The 17,324-nt window shown below is 45.2% G+C and overlaps 1 protein-coding gene across 1 annotated transcript in view; it reads right to left on the bottom strand.

Annotated features, from left to right (window-relative positions):
* The window catches only part of SPEF2 (sperm flagellar 2), a gene marked incomplete at its 5' end in the record, with an annotated part of 550,273 nt that overhangs the window by 196,538 nt on the left and 336,411 nt on the right, over positions 1-17,324 (bottom strand). The window contains one exon of the mRNA XM_030191922.1: positions 16,008-16,162. Coding sequence (XP_030047782.1) covers positions 16,008-16,162 — 155 coding nt within the window. The remainder of the gene's footprint in view (positions 1-16,007; positions 16,163-17,324) is intronic.

The following is a 17,324-nucleotide window of genomic DNA, read 5'->3' as shown; positions in this document are numbered from 1 at the left end:
GCAGTGGCAACCAGACTATCCAATCCTTCCAGCACCACTACTCGATTGAGTAGACGGGCTAGTGCTGTTTTCCCTAAGTGTGATAGGTCATGAGCTTGAGACACTACAGGCCAAGCTAGGTGGCGTGGCACCAGAACTCTGGTATCAGGGAGATGTAACCAGCCATCAGGTCTCCTTACTGCACCTTCTTCTTGAGCCCATTTCTCTTCCGTTTGGGTATACATAGGTGTCCATTCTTGCAATCGAATTTGGAACAGGGGAGTCACAGTACTTGCTGGGGGTCCTCGAGCAGCTTCCTTGGCCACCCGATCAGCATGGCGGTTCCCTCGGGCCACTGGAGTATCTAACCTTTGGTGTCCCCTGCAGTGAATGACAGCTACCTTCTTAGGGGCCCACACAGCCTCTAGCAGCTGAAGTATTTCAGGTCCATACTTAACAGGTTGGCCTGCAGCATTTATGAGTCCCTTTTCCTTATACAAAGCTCCATGAGCATGTAGAATTGTAAAAGCATACTTGGAATCAGTATAAATGTTGGTTACCAGTCCTGCTGCTAGCTCCAGAGCTCGTATGAGGGCCACAAGTTCTGCTTTCTGGGCTGAAGTTCCTTGGGGCAGGGCTCTTGCTTCTATCACCTTGTCCTCTGTCACCACAGCATAGCCTGCCAGTCGCTTGGAGTTCTCCACATAACTGCTTCCATCTGTGAAATAAATTACATCTGGGTCCCTCCAAGGAACATCTTTAAGATCTGGTCGACTGGAATACACTTCATCCATGGTTTGGATACAGTCATGATCCGGTGGTCCCTCAGATGCTGGCAAAAGAGTAGCAGGATTGAATGTAGCCACTGTTTCCAGGTGTATCCGTGGATTCTCACACAAGCTGGCTTGGTACTTAACCATACGGTTATTTGTAAACCAGTGGTTGCCCTTATACTCCATGAGGGTAAGAACTGCGTGGGGGACTTTAACAACCAGTTCTTGCCCCAAGGTCAACTTATCAGCTTCCTGGACCAGTAAGGCTGTTGCTGCAATGGCCCTCATGCAGGCTGGCCATCCTTTAGCCACTCCATCCAGCTGTTTAGACAGGTATGCAACAGGCCTCTGCCAGGATCCCATCATCTGGGTCAGCACACCCAGAGCAACCCCCTGTCGCTCATGGACATACAGTGAGAAAGGTTTCTCCACATCAGGAAGACCTAACGCAGGGGCTTGGAGTAGGGCTTTCTTTATGGCAATGAAGGATTGTTGAGCAGTAGGTCCCCATTCAAATGGTTCCTTTTCACCCCCCTTTGTGGCCTGGTAAAGGGGTTTCGCCATCAATGCAAAATTTGGAATCCAAATTCTGCAGAATCCGGCTGCTCCCAGGAATTCCCTAACTTCTCTTCTGGACTTGGGTTGGGGAATTGCAGCTACCGCTTGCTTCCTACTAGCATCCAGTCTCCGACTTCCCTGGGAAATACAGAAGCCCAGATACTTCACTTCTGACTGACAAAGTTGGGCCTTTGAGCGTGAGACCTTATAGCCTGCATCCAAGAGTAGCTCCAGCAATTCTCTAGTAGCCTCAAAACACTCTTCCTGGGTCACTGCTGCAATCAGGAGGTCATCTACATACTGGAGTAAAACTCGCCTGGAAGGCTCAGATTTAAAAGTCTTAAGGTCTTGCCCTAGGGCTGTCCCAAAAATAGTGGGGGAGTTCTTGAACCCCTGTGGCAGGCGGGTCCATGTATACTGAAGCTTCCTTCCTGTTACTGGGTTTTCCCATTGAAAGGCAAAAAGCAGTTGACTGGCGGGGGCCACCCGAATACAAAAGAAGGCATCTTTTAGATCTAGTGTTGTGAAATGGGTAGCTCCAGAAGGTATCAATCCTAGCAGGACATATGGATTAGGCACTACAGGGTGTAATGAGATAGTAGATTTGTTGACCACTCGTAAGTCTTGGACTGGCCGGTAGTCCTCAGTCCCTGGCTTCTGAACTGGCAATAGTGGCGTATTCCATGGAGACTGGCAAGGTCGAATAATTCCATGGGATAACAGACGATTCAGATGTGCTTGAATCCCTTCCAGAGCCTTTCTGGGAATTGGGTATTGGCGAAGATGGATTGGCCGGGCACTTGGAAGTAAGTCTACATGTACAGGAGGAATATTTCGGGCCAACCCTGGGGGATTATCTTCTGCCCATACCCCACTGACCTGAAAGCTGTCTGCCAGGGGTAGGTCAACTTGGCCCTGCGACTGATGCAGCCGCCATTCTTCTTCAAGAGGGCAGCAGAAACTCAATATACCCTTAGGGCTGGATATCGGGGGCCGAAAGGAGACTGAAGTCTGGCCATCAGAGTCAAAGGAAATTTGGGCCCTAAGCTTGGACAGCAGGTCTCGACCTAACAAAGGGATTGGACAGTCTGGCATATACAGGAATTCATGAGTGACTATGTGTGAGCCTAATTGGCATCTACGGGTTGTCAGAAAGGGCCTCCGGTTCTGCACCCCCGTGGCTCCCACCACTCGGACAGTTTTTCCAGACACAGGCGCTAATCGCTCCGTCACAACAGAATGTTCAGCTCCTGTATCAATCATGAATGGAATTGAGCGGCTCCCTATAGTTAGCTTGACCATAGGTTCCTGGGAGCCCAGTTTGTAGGAACCCGGTCTGTCCTATTCATCCCATTCTGCCATCTCGGCTATCCCGATGATGTCAGATTCAGGAGGCTCATATCTTCCCTCTCGAACTCGGCCTCGGCTTCCTCGATCTCCTGGTCCCCTTCTCAGTCCCTGGCGCCTCTGGGGGCATTCATCTTTCCAGTGCCCTCTTTCCTTACAATAGGCACACTGATCCCTCTCCAATCTTGGTCTGGGATTCTCCCCCCTTGGCCGGGATTGATTGAAGGAATCTCGGGGCCTGGCTGGTGGTCCGGGATCCCACTTTGGCTTCCCATTAGCTAGAGGTCGACCTCGGTTAAGGGTGGAATTAGTAATGGCTGCCGCTAAAAGGTCGGCCTTCTTCTGCATCTTCCGGTCAGCCTCTCGGCGCACCTCCTGATCTCTATTAATGAAAACCTTGGTTGCGATCTCAATTAGCTGGGTGGTATTCATCCCTGCGAATCCCTCCTGACGCTGCAACTTCTTCCGGATATCTGGCATACTCTGGGCCACCAATGCACTATTCACCATTCTCTGGTTTTCTTGGGCTTCAGGGTCAAATGGGGTGTATGTTCTGTAGGCTTCAATTAGTCGCTCTAGAAAGGCCCCAGGGGATTCAGTTGCCCCTTGGAGAATTTCAGAGACCTTTGCCAGATTAATGGGCCTCTTTATGCCTTTCCTCATACCTTCCAGCAAGTCCCGGCAATAGCCAGACAACAGTTCATAGTGCTGCCCATCATTTGGATCCCAATCTGGAGCTGCGCGAGGAAACCGAGCTCTAACCCATCCCTCTGGGTCCTGTGTCCCCCCGGGGACACGCTCTCGCGTGATGGCCTCAGCATTTTGCAAAATCTTCCGCCTCTCCTCAGTTGTGAAGAGGGTCAGGAGAAGTTGTTGACAATCAGTCCAGGTTGGGTTATGGGTGGCCATAATGCTAGCCACTAGGTCCACCACTGCCTGAGGCTTTTCAGTATAAGAGGGGTAATGCGTCTTCCAATTCAGGAGATCAGTGGTTGTGAAGGGTACATACTGATAGGCCTGTGCCTGTATAACCTGACCCTCATTATTAGGATCCGGTCGAGTGATGGTTACCTGTCGGAGTGGCAGAACTCTCGAGGAGGTGGGAATGGAACCTGAGGTAGAGCTAGGAGCTACCCTCCTATCATGCTCAAAGGTGATTGCAGCAGGTCTAACCCATTCAGTGGAGGTGTGTTGAACCCCTGAGGGATGGGGAGGGGTACTCATAGACTGAGAGGTGGTCACAGGTGATTCAGTCCATTGAAAGGGATGCCGGGCCCCTAATGAGTGGGTAGGGGTATTAGAAGGAGAGGCTGGGCTGTCGGGAGTTGAGGATTCAGGGAGTGGAACCCAAAACGGGTCTTCAGAGGTTAACAGGAGAGGATGTGGCACAGAAGGGTAGAGGCCGGGTGAAAAGTCCAACCTAGGGTGTGGCAGGTTTTGCACAGGAGGGGAAGAACTATCCGGAGAAGCCTGTGCTGGAGAGGCTTGAGCTGGGCGGCGTGGATCTCTAGGGGCGGCACGGAACCCCAACAATGGGCCATAAGGTGGTGGCTCAAGGTCTGAGGGGTCATCAGAGAGTATGGGTTTCTCAGACAGGGTAGGGGCGGAAGCCACCGATTGGGTGGTAGGCTTCCTGGGGCTCTTTCCCTCTTCTAGTTTAGATTTTCTAATCTTTCTTTGAACACGGCCTAACATGAATTTTACTGGGGATCCCATATAAGTTTTTAACCAGGAGGGAGGGTCAGTCACAAGGCTGTCCCAGGAATCTATATAAGGGAGTTGTTCAGAATATTCTGGTTCTCCTACAACTATGCTGTAGACCTTCCGGATTACTTCAATATCTAAGCTGCCACTAGGGGGCCACCCCACTCCCATAGATGGCCACTCAACTTCACACAAGGTTCTTAGAGTATTTGAGCTTAAAGTCTGTCCATAGTCATTAATTAAAAATCCTTTTTTGAAGTTCTTAAGCATACAATCTAGGGGGGTATCAATTTGTCTAGATGATGTCCCACCCATAATGCTTACAGTTACAACACACAAAAAGGGAGGGAATTTTTTTGAAAGTGCAGTAAGGGGTCTGCACTCTCGAAACACTAGGTAGACAGACAGCAATCGCTTCCTTCCGTTGCTGACCAATTGAACTCGCGTTAATTGGAAATGCAGCTATAAGAAGTCCGCACTCAGTTAATCATTCACGCATCACACATTCCATACAGAAAATCCCACCCAACAATTTCAGATTTCTCAGATACAGATAAGCTCAAGCGTTTTCGCTTCTAGTCCCCGCGACTAGAAGGTACTAGGGCCTTCGCTGAGAGTTGATCAGGCTCTCCTTCCTCAATTTTCTTTGAGGGGCTGGTTTACAATTTTCTAGCTAGAATTACAATACAAAATACAAAATACATACCCGGCGAATGTTCTCCAGTCAGTTGGGTGCTGGGATTAATGCAGGATTCATCCCACCGCTGCCACCAAGAATTGTTGCAGGAATTGAGATAGGAATTTGTGATACTTCAGGAGTCAGACAACACACACCAGAATGAGAGAGTAATCTTCTTTATTTGCCAGCAAACAAAGCAGGACATCAGTTCTAGCTCTCTTCTCTCTCTCTCAGCTCTCTGGGTCTTTCTCTCAGCTGCTTCTCTTCTTATGCTGTCTTCTCCTTCTTCTGTCTGTTCCTTCTGTCCTTCTCTTTCTTCTGAGCTCCTTCTGACGTAAACTGCTTCTGCTCCTACTTAAATACTGTTCTATCCAACCTAGCCTAGCCCAGCCCCCTTACTCTCCAATTGGTTAAGGAATAGATTGGTCACTTTGCCTCAACCAATCATTACTTTTGAAATATCAGTTACATAGGTTCCAGACATCCTAAACTGACCTGTGACCTGGGGCCCCTTACACCAGACATTTGGGCTCCAGTCTCTTACATGTTATTATGATTGATTTCTCATATTCCTAGTACTAACTGCTAACTAAACTCTGGCATTCATTAAAGAGGTCAAAAGTCAGTCTTACTTAATAGTATACATATCAGGTTATCACTTTCAAGACCATTTCTACATTTTACCTATAATTAATCAAGACTTTTCCTGACCTTTTTCACCTATCAGCTTATACATTGAACCAGCCAGAACTGCAGATAAGTCAAAACACATGTTTGACCTCTTCACTACAGTCTTTGCTTAGAAACATCAGACAAAGAATTGATACAGAATTTAAAAAGGTTTCCTACATATTAACTACACAGAATACATATTCTAAAATAAGCATCCTTATAACACATATTCTAAATATCAAAAACTTGTAAATACTAATCTATTGCCTCTCTCTAAACAGTATTTCTATCTAATCTTAAACTACAATATATCTGGCTCATTCCTTTGTCCATTCATAATAATATCCCCTCAAGATTTAATAGTATACAGATGTGCCAGCTAGCATTGGCAATTCACAAAGGACAGAGTCTCATTTCTCACTGACCTTTCCTAACCTTTGGCTCAACAGAGTTCTAGTAATTAATTCCAGCCTGCATTCCTCCACTGTACTTGCAAAACTGAGAATTTGCAGAAATAGTATTTGAGCACCTTTAACCAAAATTAACCCTTAATATGATTTCTCAGAATTATTCAATTTCTTTTGCCCACTGCCTCAAAAGGACCCCTAAGTGACTTGCCCAAGGTCACAAGGAGCTGCAGTAGGAATCAAACCCAGGTCACCAGGATCAATGTCTGCTGCATTAACCATTAAGCTACTCTGCCAAACTAACACAATCCAGTGAATACATTTAAAAATAAAACACTCTTTCCTAACTTTATTTTATCTGGACATTTCATTTTTCTACCATGTTAGTCCAAGTTTTTCTTTTCTGCTTTCCTGGCTGTCTTCTGCTAACTCTCTTTCCAGAGACAGTTGTCCATTTGTCATGTCTTCTCTGTATGTCTTGTTCTATTCCCTCACTGCATCTATCTCTGATATACTGATCTTTCTCTTTTAGCCTTTACCTCCCTTTCTTTCTTTTCTGTTTCTCTGAGGGGAATTTTCAATATGACATCTAAGTCCAACTTGGACGTTTTGCTCAAAATGTCCAGAATCTGAATAGCAAATATAGTCATTTTTGAAACATCAAAACATCACATTTTTTGTTTCAAAAATGGCCACTTGCTGTTTTTGTGTTCTGTGCGTTTATCTTTTTGGTTCATTTTTGAAAAACAAAAGTGCCCAAGTGAAAAATGCACAAAATCAAGCCACTGTAGGAGGAGCCAGCATTCTTAGCAGAATAGCCACACATACATCCCAGCAGAGCAGTGGGGCACCCTAGGGGGCACTGCAGTGGACTTCACTTAAAAGCTCCCAGGTACACATCTCACCTTACTCCCTTATATTGTATGGTGAGCCCTCCAAAACCCACCAAAAACCTACTTTACCCAACTGTATACCACTACAATAGCCCTTATAGCTGCAGGAGTCACCTATGTGTGGGTAGCAAAGGTTTTTACTACTACTATTTATCATTTCTATAGCGCAACAAGGCATATGCAGCGCTGTATACCATACACAAAAAGACAGTCCCTGCTGAAAGAGCTTACAATCTAGATAAGACAGGTAAACAGACAGAACAATTAAGGGTAAGGGAATAAATAGGCGAGGTAAAAGGACAGCTTTGGAGTTCGCTGTTTAAGTGTTCCAGGTCTGCTGCCCTCACCCAGTCTCTTTATTTTTTTATGCACAGGTCATTATGGACGCCCCTCCGGTCACATACCATTACCCCTTCCATTTCCAATCTCTGCTGGTCTTGCCATGCTCAGCAGGGCACTCTCAAACACCTTATTTTTGACTGTGTGTGTCTTGCACCATTTTGGACTGATGTGTGGCTTACTTTAACAGATGTCTTTCACTTCACTGGTCCTATGTTGTACAAGTATGTGTTGCTCAGAGACCAGTGTTTTCGTTCTCTGTTAAGCTACAATGACTGCTTGCTTGTGAATACTTTGCTTGGTTTAGCTTTGAAAGTTGTCTTTGGGCACTGGAAGTCTCTGAAGCAAGCCACACATCAGGACTGGTGGAATTTAGCATTTCAGGCTTATAAATATGAAACATTCCTAGCTCAAAAATCATGTCGATATATCTATTATAAGGAGAAGTGGTCTTTGTTACTGACCTACCTTAGAGATGCATGTTGAGAAGCTTTTCATTCTGTCCCCCCCCCCTTCCCGCTTTTTGAAATTTGTTTACTGTTGTATTGACTTGTTCACTGTAATACTGTTTTAAACCAATAAAAATACTAAGAATAAAAGAAAAAAAAAGGACAGGGCAAGTGAGCAGTGGTTAGGAGTCAAAAGCAGTGGTAAAGAAGTGGGCTTTAAGTTTGGACTTGAAAACGGCCAAAGACAGGGCTAGACGCACAGGCTCGGGAAGTCTATTCCAAGCGTGAGGTGCAGCAAGACAAAAGGAATGGAGTTTAGAATTAGCAGTAGAGGAGAAGGGGACAGATAAGAGAGATTTATCTACAGAACGGCGTACCCGAGGGGGGGCATAGGGAGAGACGAGAGTGAAGAGGTAATGGGGAGCGGCAGAGTGAATACACTTATAGGTCAATAAGAGAAGTTTAAACTGAATACGGAAACGGATAGGGAGCCAGTGAAGTGACTTAAGGAGGAGGCTAATGTGAGCATAGCAACTTTGGCGGAAAATGAGTCGCGCAGCAGAGCTTTGGATTGATTAAAGAGGAAAGAGATGGCTAAGAAGGAGGCCGGTGAGAAGCAGGTTACAATAATCAAGACGAAAGGTGATAAGAGTGTGGATAAGGGTTCTGGTACAGTGCTCAGAGATGAAGGGGCAGATTTTGCTAATGTTATAGAGAAAGAAACGACAGGTTTTGGCAATCTGTTGAATATGAGCAGAGAAGGAGAGAGAGGAGTCAAAGATGACACCAAGGTTCCGAGCTGAAGAGACAGGGAGAACGAGAGTGCCATCCACAGAAATAGAGAAAGGGGGGAGAGGACAGGTAGGTTTAGGGGGAAAGGATTTTGGTGGATTTTAGAGGGCTAACACTTTCCACCACAAGTATACCAGTTATGTGCCTGGTTCCCCTTCTCTACAGTGTACTGCACCAAACACTACACTACTCCAAGGACCTGCTTGCTGCTCTAATAGGCCTGGCCATAACATCTAAAGCTGTTATAGAGGCTGTTATGTACTGTTTCTTTCACATCTTTGGGGGGTGAGAGGGACTCAGTGACCATTGGAGGAGTAAGGGGAGGGGGGGTCATTCTTTTATTCCTCCAGTGGTCATCTGGTCATTTAGGGCACTTTCTGGGGGTTTAGTCATTATTAAAACAGGTCTAGAGCACAATGTCTTAGCTTTAGTCCTGGATGTTTTCGTTTTGTTCCATTATGGCTGAAAAAAACGTCCAGGTCTTAGAAATGCCCAAGTCCCGCCTTTAACATGCCTCCTTGAGATTTAGACGTACTACAGATGAACAGCATAGAAAAACTTCTGGAAAATGGGTTTCAAAAACAGCGTTTTGGATGTTTTGGTGAGAAAAAATATCCAAGTGTTGTTTTATGCCACTTTTTAGACATTTTTCTCTTTCAAAAATGAGCTCCTCTGTCTACTGAAATTTCCTCTGCTTTTTCACTTTCCAGTCTTCCATTTCCTTCTTGTTACTTTTCATCTACCTATCATCTTTCCATATTTTTCTCTCACTCCCTAGCTCTCCCATTTCCCATCTTCTATCTCACTCTTTCCCCAGCCTCCTATTTCCTTCTATCCTCCTCCTCCCATTACCATATTTCTACCCTTTGTATTAGCTAGGTTTGAACTTAAATGTGTGGAGGATCTGAGACCACTGGGGGAGGATATGGATTGGGGAACAATATATAAGGGACTGTTAAAGGGGTCCTTGGACAGCTATATGATAAGGCTATAAGCTACTTTATAGATGATATTACACATCTATGAAGCTCTGTTTGATATGTCTTTATGCCTTCTTATCGCCCTCTAAGCTCCCATTGTTTCCTCCCAATGTTTCAATGTTTGTGCTCCATTGTTACACTCCCAAGGACACTCCAATTGTTTCGCATAATTATGCAAAATCTAATCCATAACCAATCTGTAACAAATTGTATTTCCAATATTTAACTCATATTGTAAGCCACACTGAACCCGCAAAAAGGTGGGAAAATGTGGGATACAAATGCAATAAATAAATAAATATAAAAAAGGAACTGGGTGGTGCTGGCAAGAATGTGGAAATGTGAGAACTTATTTTCCAAGAATGTGGAAATGTGATGGGCATGCCCAAAAGTGGAAAGCTGTATTTAAATGGGTGGAAAAACTATTAGGGATGGCATGAGTTGAAGACATGAACGTTTGGCTGTTAAACAGCCCTGTGTCCAGGTTATCACATGCTAATTTTCAGTTTATTCATTACGTGGCCACTGCGCTGCACTTGGCTATAGCTCGGTGCTAGAAACTTAAAGAGGTACCTTTGTGGGATCTTGTAATGGCAAAATTGCATTATGTTTATAGATTAAAAAAACTTAGATCACTAAAGAGTGAAAAGATGGAAAATTTAAAGAGAACATGGAGCTTCAATGAACAGTGGAGAACAGGAGTCCTGCTTGAAAATGATGGGTTGGGAGCAGCTATAATTGAGAAACGTAGAAATTCAAGGTGACTATGAAGATCTGATGAGTAATAGATGGATAGGGAAAGAGGAGCATTTAGCCTTTCTGTTGTTAGGGAACTTCTGATTTTTATCTTCTGCATGACGTTAATATTGTTATTGTTTAAAATAAAGAAATTAAAACAAGAAACAAGGATTAGTTCCAGATACCTTTTAAACAGTATCTGTAGAAGCAGGATTAAATACAATGCTAAGACTCTCGCTTTCGTTATTGAGGTGTTTTATTGGAGTTTTCCAGTTATAAACAAAAATCATAGAATCCATGATTATAATTGTTTTGATAAACAAGTCCAAGTCAGTCATTCCAGGATTGTGATAAACTGCCTTTATTTTTGGAGCATGAACAGATAATCAATTTCTACTTACAAAATTTGACTTTTCAAGTAACTGATGGTTACTTGAAAAGTCACTTTTTTTTTTCATTCTTCATGCACTATTTGTCATAAGTAGTCTTCAGCATAAATTTTATGGCTGCCTTAAAGACACTGTCAAATATGAAAACAGCAGTGCATGATATTTGTACTGTCACAAATAGAAGCTTCTAGAATCTCAGATAAATTCAAATTTTCTTCATCAGACTTTTGTGTTCGTTTCCCTGATTCCAAATCCAAGTCTTTTTTTCTTATTAGGTATATAATATATACGATTAATTGGAGGAACGAGATCTGGAGAATATTTCAGTACTTCAATAAGGTATCTTTTAAAAGCTTCTACAGGAGTAATCCCCGGAGCTTTAGGAAAATTCAGGAATCGTAAATTCAGTCTTTGATTATAATTTTCAATTTGTTCAATTTTTCTATGTATCACAATATTGTCTTTCATAGGTGCTTAATTCGAAAGAGAAAGACGCCCATATTCCGAAACAAATCGGGAGATAGGCGTCTTTCTCCCTTGGGTGCCCAAATCGGTATAATCGAAAGCCGATTTTGGGCGGCTTCAACTGCAATCTGTCGCGGAAACGACCAAAGTTGATGGGGGTGTGTTGGAGACGTGGTGAAGGCGGGACTGGGGCGTGGTTATTGGCTGAGGAGAGATGGGCGTCTTTAGCTGATAATCGAAACAAGAAGGTCGTTTTTGACGAGAAATTGGTCCGCTTTATTTGGACCCTTTTTTTTCAGGTCCAAGTCCCAAAAAAGTGCCCCAACTGACCAGATGACCACCGGAGGGAATCGGGGATCACTTACCCTGACTCCCCCAGTGGTCACTAACACCCTCCCACCAAAAAAACCCCACTTTACAAACTTTTTTTCCCAGCCTGTATGCCAGCCTCAAATGCCTTACCCACCTCCATGACAGTAGAATGTGTTCTATCCTGTGACAGCCTTTCCCTGGTTCTGCTGTGGCTCAAGGGTGTTTGTGACACCTTTTCTGTTATGCACTGCAGAGTCACATCAGCAGTGCATTGTGGTGGGTGTAGGATATTGGGCTCCGTGATTCCACTAGCTTGTGTTACATGCTCACGATGTTGGTAGTTGGTAGGCTCTACTCCCATGGCGCTTTTCCCTCTGCTTACTGGGTCAGTGTGCCCTGTTTTGTTTCTGGTAGTCCACGAGGTAGATCCCTTTCGTGTGTTAGCCACATTACAGCACTTAGTTCTTACCTTGAATGTTGCTGAAAGAGGGCATTGTACAGCATTCTGCCAGCTCTGACCTACTGCTAATCTCAGTACCAGGGAGACTCTTTGCCAGTGGGGCACAACCTCTGATCTGCAGTTAACTGTGAGTAAACGTGCTTTTTCAAATAAAGGACGTTTTCAGCAAGATTAGTCTTCAGGTATGAACTGCTGTGCCAAGGTTATACAGCAGCAACAAGTCCTGTCCATGGAGCACTTTTAGTGGGTATTGCAGTGCACTTAAGGCAGGCGGACCCAGGTCCATCCCCCCTACCTGTAACACTTGTGCTGGTAAATGGGAGGCCTCCAAAACCCACTGTACCCACATGTAGGTGCCCCCATTCACCCCTAAGAGCTATGGTAGTGTTGTACATTTGTGGGTAGTGGGTTTTGGGAGAGGGGGGTTGGGGGCTCAGCACCCATGGTAAGGGACCTATGCATGTGGGAGCGTTGTCTGAAGTCCACCACACTGACCTCTAGGGTGTCCGGTTGGTGTCCTGGCATGTCAGGGGGGTGAGTGTACTACGAATCCTGACCCCTCCCATGACCAAATGGCTTGGATTGGGACGTTTTTGAGCTGGACGTTTTTAGTTTCCATTATCGCTAAAAAAAACAAACGCCCAGATCACAAACAACTAAATCCATGGCACATTTGGTCCGTACAAACCGTATTTTCGAACCGAAAGATGGACGCCCATTTTTTTCGAAAAAACGGTCTGGTCTGCCCCTTCACGTACCCGTTTTCTGAAATAGTGGCCCATGGAGATAGGCGTTTGCGTTCGATTATGCCCTCATAATCATACTTGAAGTATCATGCAATCTGTCCATTCCTAGCTTTATCCCAGAAATTTGGGTTTTAGAATCATTCTTAACAACGTCCAAAGATTTGGTTAATGTTTCAACAGTTCTCACTAATGTGGCTATCTCCTCCGATGAATTAGTAAGTTTGATATCAAGTTGTTGGAGAGTTATCCATATGCTCTCTAATGTGACTGTCTCCGGTTTTTGAAGAGGTGTTCTCTTTTGAGTTTGCTGGTCTGAAGGCTGCAAGCTTCCGTCAGCTACTCCTTGCATAGAGCCTCATTCCTGGGGGTAGCCGTCATCGACTTCTGATTCGGCTAATCCCATCGTGCATGGAGAGCTTTCAGGTGGAGGCGGTGGATTGAGTTCCGGAGGCAATAAGGTGACATCAAGCCCCAAGTCTCGTAGTTCTCATAACAGAGAGACAGCAGGTCACATTCCGGTAGTTGGGTCCGGCGTTTTCACGGTGAACTTTTCAATGGTTTGCTGAGAAGGGGAAGAGGTTCGGGCCGATGAGGCTCCAGCCCTTACTGTTCCTTTTCTTTTTGTATGTGGCATTTTTTTTTAGAAAGGAATAAGTTGAAATTCACAGCTTTTCACGAGAGGTAATACTCGTGTTCATGGCATGTTGCCATCTTGAATCTTCTCCCCCATCCAAAAATGAGAAACATTTATTAATAAAAAAAGTAATTAACCCCAGAAATCTCATACCCCAATCTAGACACCTTTTTATGCCCCTGCAATTTTTAGGCTGTAGAACATAAACATCAAAGCTGTGAAAACAATTGCTTAGACCAGTGTTCCCAAACTGCAGTGAACTCACAGGGAAGCCATGGGATATTTTAAGGCCCACTCCAAAATGGCTGGTGGGGATGCCAAACCCTGTGTCAGGTTCTCAGGTTCAGTGCCCGCGGGGCCGGGCTCTGGAGCAAACGTGAGCCCTTGGGCTGCTGACGAGGAGCGACAGCAGCAGGCAAAACCCACCAACCAACGCTGGGCAAGCACACCGGCACCAGCAGGACTGCAGGCACCACCCAGCGAGCCGGAACACACGGACTGGAATCCCCCGGACTGGAGGACACAGGACTGGAACACTGGACTGGAATCCCCCGGACTGGAGGACACAGGACTGGAACACTGGACTAGAACACACCGGGCTGGAACACACCGGACCAGAACACACTGGACTGGTCCGTATAGCTTCACCTGCACTTAGCCACTGCCCCCCAAGGGTTGAGCCCATGGGTTCGAGTGGCTGGCAGGACTTACAGGAAACTGGATGACACAGGGACCAGGACTAGAACAAGCTGGAAACAGCAGTACTCCTAAATCCTAAACTGACATAAGTGCTCCCAAGCCCTAACCAACAGAAGAACTCCAAACAGAAACCAACAAAAGTGTTCCTAACAATAAACCAACAAAAGGACTTCCTAAGCCCTATACTAACAGAAGTGCTACCAATAGCACCACTAGGAAAAGCAGGGGAGCCACAGGGAAAGAACAGGGAACCTAAACACATAAACTAGCACAGGTGCTCCTAAGCACCAAGCACAACAGCTCTACAACCCTAAACTAACTCTGGTGCTCCTAAGCACCAAACTACCAGCACAGCTCCTAGCACTAAAAGGGAAGACAGGGGAGCCAAAAGGGAAAAAACAGGGAAGCTAAACACAGAAGACAGCAGTGCTTCCAAAGCACTAAACACAACAGAGTTTCCAAAGCCCCAAACACAGAAGTGCTTCTAAAGCACCAAACACAGAGGTGCTACTAAAGCACCAATCACAGAAGTGCTTCCAAAGCACCAAAAGGGAAAGCAGGGGAGCCACAAGGGAAAAGCAGGGAAGCTAACACAGATCAAAAGTGCACACTGCACTACCACTAACCTGGACCTAAAGCAAACGACTAAGCAAACGTTGCAAAGGCCCTGAAGGGAAGAACACCACTTCCTTATCAAGGCCCTGCCTGATGATGTCACCACTACCAGACACAGGCAGGCAGCATACTGAAACAGAGCTATAGCTAACTCAGGCTTAACCCCCACAGCTGCAGTATAGCAGAGCAATTAGAGCCACGCTGGAAGCAACCAGCACACAGAGGCAGCTAGCTCAGGTAACACACACAGCTGCAGTATAGTAAAGCAATTAGACTCATGCTGGGAGCAGCCAGCCCACAGACACAGAGCCAGCTCTAGCAACACAGAAAGAAGAAACAGAAGCCAGCACAGAAGCTGACCACCAGAATAAGATAAGTTTGGGAGAGGTCACGGCCACAATCGTAACACCCTGCTAGCTGAACATATCCACTGACTGAGCTCCCCTTCCATGCTGCCTGAGCAAAGGAAGTCGGCGGTGTGCTTCTGCTGCCAATGCTGGCATTCCTGCACATGCTTAGTTCATGAATGGAGCTTGCACATGAGTGCTGCCTTCGGTGGCTGAAGCACGCCGCTGACTTCCTCACTGCTCAAGCATCATGGAGGGGGAGCTCGGGCAGCATATCTCTTGTGAGGCTTGGGCATCCCCGCAAGAAAAGAAAGGACTCAAAGCTGCAGTTGCAGCAGCCACCAGCGATGGGTGGTCAGTAAGAATAGATGAGAGGAAATGTTTGGGATAGGGGCTCCGTAAAAAAATGACTAGACACTAAGAGCCTCTTTTACAAAGCCACACTAGTGATTCCCGCTCGGCAAATGAAAAGAAGCTCATTCAATTCCTATGGGCTTCCTCTCATTTGCTGCACCAGAATCGCTAGCGCAGCTTTGTAAAAGAGGCCCTAAGGGAACTGTGAACTAAGGTTTGGGAACCTCTGACATAGTCTCATTCTACTGCCTTTACAAAAATGAAAGTTGCCCAAATTTATCCCTCCAAACTTTCATAGTCTTTATCTCTGTTATTTGTAACTCAATTTTGTACCTTCTTGCTCAACAGGTCAGTGCTTATTTGAAAACACCATTTTGAAGAATTCAGCTATAAATATAGCAGATCTAAAAAGCTATTAAATGGTGCAAAAATGGGCTGAGCCCATTAAGCAGACTTCCTCCCAGCCTTTGGCCATTGGTGCTATCTGAGGAGGAGGAATTTCCAAAAATGGGTTAAATTAAGAAAAGTGCTTTATTCCACAACTCTCAACTAAATTAATTTTGCATTTTAACTCTTGCATAGGTAAACTATACTTTGTATTTCTACATGTCATACTGTACTTTTATACATTTATGCACATCACAAACTTTAAATTTAAAAAATAATCTTGTATTACCTTTTTGTTTTTTAACTAGTTCAGCCAAAAACACTTCTTCCATTCTTTTGACAAGTAAGCTTTCTTCAATTTCTCCATCAATCTTCATTAGAATATTTTGTCTCTCTGAAAACCACTTCTCTAGCTTAGGCCAGTTGTCCAGGAAACCTGAAATTCTGTAAAATAAAATCATCGTTACTAGGAACTTACAAAATAATAGTTTAAAAGGACAATAAAAATTCTTAACAAATGCAATCCAATAGAATTCATATTACCGCCCTAAAGTAATTTACATAGGGGCCTTTTTACTAAAGTGCAGTAAATTTTGCACTTACCACATGGTTAATGCAGACATGCCAAGTCACACTTATTCGGCGTGTGACACATGCAGTCTGGTCCCTTCTCCAGCTCACATGCTTCAGGGGCCCTATTTCATCCTTCCAGTTCACTTGCTTCAGGGGCCCTATTTCATCCTCCCTACTCCATGGTGGTCTCCCTAACGAGTCTGGCATTGCCTAACCTCTCTTTCACCTATCCCGTTCCTTCCAGCATCTCCTCTTCCCTTCCCTCTATTCTCCTCCCCCCCTCTCTCCCGCTGAGTGGGCCCTACAAACTTGCATGTTTGGCACACTCTTACATCAGGCCCTCTCTGGCCAGCCTCAGGGTCCTTTCCTCTGTCACAACTTTCTGTTGCCGCATAGGCAGGATGCTATGCCATGACTGGACATGAAATGTCCAAACATATAGGTTGCCTCCCCCAATATGCAAGACCCTGCTGTACAGGAATCCCCTCCCCAGGCCATTGCCATAGCCAAAAGCAGGCACATGAGTCATGGGGTGGTGTGCAGGCACTGGCAGCAGAGAGCAGTCCAATATATGCCATGATCATTCCACAGCAGGATCCTCCAAAACATATCTCCCACCCACTAGGTGGGACATTAAATGCATCACGGAAGTTCTTGCAGAGGTGTATAGAAGACAGAAAAGGCCACACTGGCATAGGCACCCAGTATAAGAGGCTTGGGGAGGCTAAGCCTCTCCAGCCACAGCAGGATGGATCAGCTGTTTCTATAGAAATGCTAAATAGTAGTAGTAGTAGTTCTCCCGCGAGCAGCAGCTGCAGTGAAAGCCTTCTCTAGCCTTGTGTAACCAGTTGTAATTTGATTACCTTACTGCTGGGAGAGGAGGGGGGTTGGCTGGAGGTGTCCTGGGTTGCCAGGGGGATATTTAACTAGGATGAATTCCTGCACATGAGCACTTCATACCAAAGAGACTTGCACTGACCCCTGAAATTTTAAAAGTGCTAAAAATAAGTTTTAAAAGTATTTGCATTAAATC

This window comes from Microcaecilia unicolor, chromosome 2 (assembly GCF_901765095.1).
Source record: "Microcaecilia unicolor chromosome 2, aMicUni1.1, whole genome shotgun sequence".
In the NCBI taxonomy this organism is placed as follows: Eukaryota; Metazoa; Chordata; class Amphibia; order Gymnophiona; family Siphonopidae; genus Microcaecilia; species Microcaecilia unicolor.
This window is presented reverse-complemented; position numbering and strand designations above follow the sequence as displayed.